At 28.5% G+C, this 3,825-nt stretch overlaps 2 protein-coding genes across 2 annotated transcripts; one reads left to right on the top strand and one right to left on the bottom strand.

The window, feature by feature from the left end:
* The first annotated feature begins 1,994 nt into the window (after positions 1-1,994).
* On the top strand, positions 1,995-2,411 carry Chro.40427 (hypothetical protein). Its single annotated transcript, XM_660372.1, has 1 exon — positions 1,995-2,411. One exon carries the CDS (start codon positions 1,995-1,997, stop codon positions 2,409-2,411), a length of 417 nt encoding a protein of 138 aa, XP_665464.1.
* A 395-nt stretch (positions 2,412-2,806) lies between these two features.
* Chro.40428 (hypothetical protein) lies at positions 2,807-3,571 on the bottom strand. Its single annotated transcript, XM_660371.1, has 1 exon — positions 2,807-3,571. One exon carries the CDS (start codon positions 3,569-3,571, stop codon positions 2,807-2,809), a length of 765 nt encoding a protein of 254 aa, XP_665463.1.
* Between the last annotated feature and the right edge of the window lie 254 nt (positions 3,572-3,825).

The following is a 3,825-nucleotide window of genomic DNA, read 5'->3' as shown; positions in this document are numbered from 1 at the left end:
TAATTTGTGTACAACTAGAAACAATAAAAATCAATAGGTAGAATAACAGCTGTGAGATAATAGGAGAAATGAAATAAGGTAATTGTAAGGGAAAAAAAGTTGAAAGTTTATATTCTAGATTTATTAGAATAATATTAATAGTAGTTTGCGAAATATAGGTGAATTCTATGTATTAGCAAGAAGGAATTCGCGAAAATAAAACTTGAAATTCAAGAAATTCCTCCATATAAAAACTCCCATCACTTTGGTGGAGATAAATTTAATGTTCTTCAGCTTTGTGGATTGGATTAATGAGTGGAAACATTTGAGAAAGGTAAACGCAAAACCACATAATCCATAGGCAGAAAGTCATCATTACTACCACAACAAGTGAAATCCTGTGAAGGTGAAAAAGTTATTAGTAGGTAATTTGCAGTTCTAGCCATCATTTCAATGCAAAATTGATCTGTTTTGTATTACTTTTTGTAAACAAAATCAGCAAATGACCAGAAGAAAATGTATCCTTTGACTAACAAAAGATACATATCCAATAATTAAACTTACTTAGCAGTATCAGATCTGGAAAGATTCTTACTTCCCTTAATACCAAAATATACTGTTGAAGAAACTGCAGCAATGAAACCCAGTACTCCAAAAATTATTGAACCAAAAATCGCATTATCATAAGGAGGAGCCATACTTTCTCAAATACTTAATAGTAACTCCAGAATCTCTTATTCTTTATTTTATAAAGCTATTTTCAAGCTTTTTATTTTATTTTTTATATTTATTATTTTTTTGTATCTTTATATTAATTTTTTAAATTATTGGCTTTGGGCGGGAAAATATTTCCATTTAATTACTATGTGACAAATAATTACCCATATTATTAAGAGGGAAAGAAGGTAAACTAAATGTTAATAGAGAAATTGGGAAAATAAAATAAAGTAATATTGGTTAGTGGCCAAAAAATAAAAATATCTATAAAAAAACAAATGTAATGTATAAGAACTAACGTTATATAGTGGAATTTGATAAAGTTTGATATTTTTCCATTATATGTTGAGTAATGTCTTGAATAGTATTTTAGATGTAGAAGATTCAATTTCTAAGAAGAAGAAAATAAACTTTTCAATTTATTGTATAGCTAATTATATATTAATCTACTAATTTACAATATATATTTACATTTAATATTAGAAAATTTATTTTGGGATATTATATAATATATAGCGAAATTCAAAATATTTTGACAATTTTTAAAAAAAGACTATTTCGAGGTTTATTGGTGTGTGTAAGGTATGGCAACTATTAATAATGCAGTATTTTTGTCAGATGATGAAGAAGACGAATCCTTTCATGGATCTGATGCCTCTTCTATAATAGAAGGTGAGAGGTAAGTCTTTAATAAATTAGATGGATTTTTTTTTTTAAAAATATATTTAATTTCTACCACTTTAATATTGATGAACATAAAAGTTCTGAAGAAGAGGTTTCTAGTTCAACAAATAGAAAATCGAAAAAATCATCTTTAAAAGATGTAATTAATGATCGAAAAGTAGAAAAGATATACAAAGAGTTATTGGAAGAATCTAGAAAGGAATTTCAAGAAAGAGTATCTACTGTAAGTAAAGACCATTTTATGTTGGAATTTCAAAAGAAGTGTTTTGATCCATTAAGAAAGAAAAATTCGAATTTACATGAATTAAGACATTATGTAGATCTTGGTGTAAGTTTATAATTCCACAAAACTAATGGAGAAATTGCTTGGAAAGAATTATCAGAGAATTCTCAGCATAACAAAATTAATATAAATTATGAAGCAAAGAGATAATCATAATTCTTACTTACTTAATCTCCATTTGATCATCGATTTTCTATTCAATAATTTCTTAATCACTTTTTCTTATAAATAGATTTCCAAAGTATTTGAGAATCCAATAAACTTTGATATTTCAAAATTCAAAATTTCGAGCCGAAATCTGAGCAAAGAATCAGAGGAAGAAACACGTAGGATGATTGAGGAAGCTCTGGGAAGTTTAGAGGAAAAAGGAGTGCGATATATTGATAAGAAAGTTAAATATGCAGGTGAAACGTACACTATTAAAGAAAAAGTCGACCCGGAGACATTTTCAAGGAAAAAAGCACGAACATCTTCCACAGGAATGCAAGCTCTTGATGAAATTGTTGCTAATCTCAATAAGGAAATTAACATTAACTCAATACAAAAATCACACTCTGATTGGACTGAATTTAGACAGATGGCGGGCCTCGAATCTCAGCTTGAGCGCCAAAGAAAGCATGGCTATATTTCAAAGACGGCATTTCTGCAAAAAGCAGATTGGAAATTACATGAAAAAGAACTTGAGATTAAGAGAAGAAGCGGTGGTAATAACAATATTGGCAGTAGTAGCAATGCAAGCGGTAACTAAAAGAAAAAGGTGTTGATTTACACTTCTTTTTCCCCTCTTTTCCACTCCCACAGAACTGATCTCTTTTAAATTCAGTAGTTAATCTGAAAAAGATGAGAATTATACTTATTAATGCTATAGAGTAGCAACAACTAATATATTATTCTAAACAAGATATATTTTCTTAACTAGCTTTATATTTGGAAAAAGATGTGGATGTGCGCGCCTTTTATATTTGCATGCAAATTTTTCCATTTAATACTTATTTTCATGTTAATTTGATAAATGTTTTCAAAATATTGATTTTAATTAGGCGGGAATACTCATGAATAAATTATATATAGATTGTTATTGTTAAAATAGAATAAACATATAATGATAAATTCAGATATATCTTAGAATGATGATATAGGGGGTTATTTTGGAGTTAGCTTAAGAATGTACAGATGTTCTAGCTGAACTTTTCGATCAATAATGAACTGAACATTCCAACCAGAATATCTTGGTTCTTTCAAAATTTGCTCAAGTGTGAATTTAGGACAGTTATTTTTTTCTAAAAGTAAATAACAAACTCCTTTTGGAGCTAAAACATCTACCAAAGATGGAAAACTATTAAATTGATCTTCAATTCGAATGATTTCTTCTTCTTGAAATTGGTGGATTGTTTCTGATAAAATCAGTCTATCGTCACCAAATAGAAAATAACTCACGAAAAATAGACCATTGACCCCACCAGACCATGCTGAATCAATACCACAATTCAAAATTGACTGATTAAGGTCTTTATTTGAACTCGGAACATAAGGAGGGTTGAAAATAATTATTTCAAATAGCCCTCGATTCCTATTCAGACAAGTAAAAAGACTCATTTTTATTAATTCTATTGGACTGTTTATTTTATTGTTGGAAATCACTTTTTCCGACATTTCCAATGCTTTAGTATTCACATCCACCAAATATGAAATAGGCAAAGGAAATTCTGCATCAGATTCTTTAATTATTTTCAATAAACATGCCGTCAAATATCCGCTTCCGCATCCTATTTCACAAATAAGTCTTGGTTTTACCTTCAAAATCTCATTCTTTTCTAAAATTAATGCATCCTCCATCAAAAAAGAATCTTCTGAGGGTTCATAAACATTTTCCCAATCACTCTTCTTTGTGAATGATAGGTCTATCATTTCTAAAATATTTAAATATTACCTTAACTTTTAATCAATTGTTGTACTTGTAACTTAATATATGCTTTAAATAATTACTTAATTTCTGAATGACTACTTTTTCCATGTAATTTCTGCCTACTCAACTCTTTGTTTTTATTCTACAAACTTGTATTATATTCTTACTTGCATCCTTAATTTAAATAACAAATAATCACACTTTGCCAAATTGCCGCCGGCGCCACAAAATATTTATGCACAACAACTTAGTACCT

This window comes from Cryptosporidium hominis (assembly GCF_000006425.1).
Source record: "Cryptosporidium hominis TU502 chromosome 4 CHRO014152, whole genome shotgun sequence".
NCBI classification, from domain to species: Eukaryota; Apicomplexa; class Conoidasida; order Eucoccidiorida; family Cryptosporidiidae; genus Cryptosporidium; species Cryptosporidium hominis.
The sequence above is the reverse complement of the archived record's forward strand: the minus strand, read 5'-3'. Positions and strand labels throughout refer to the sequence as shown.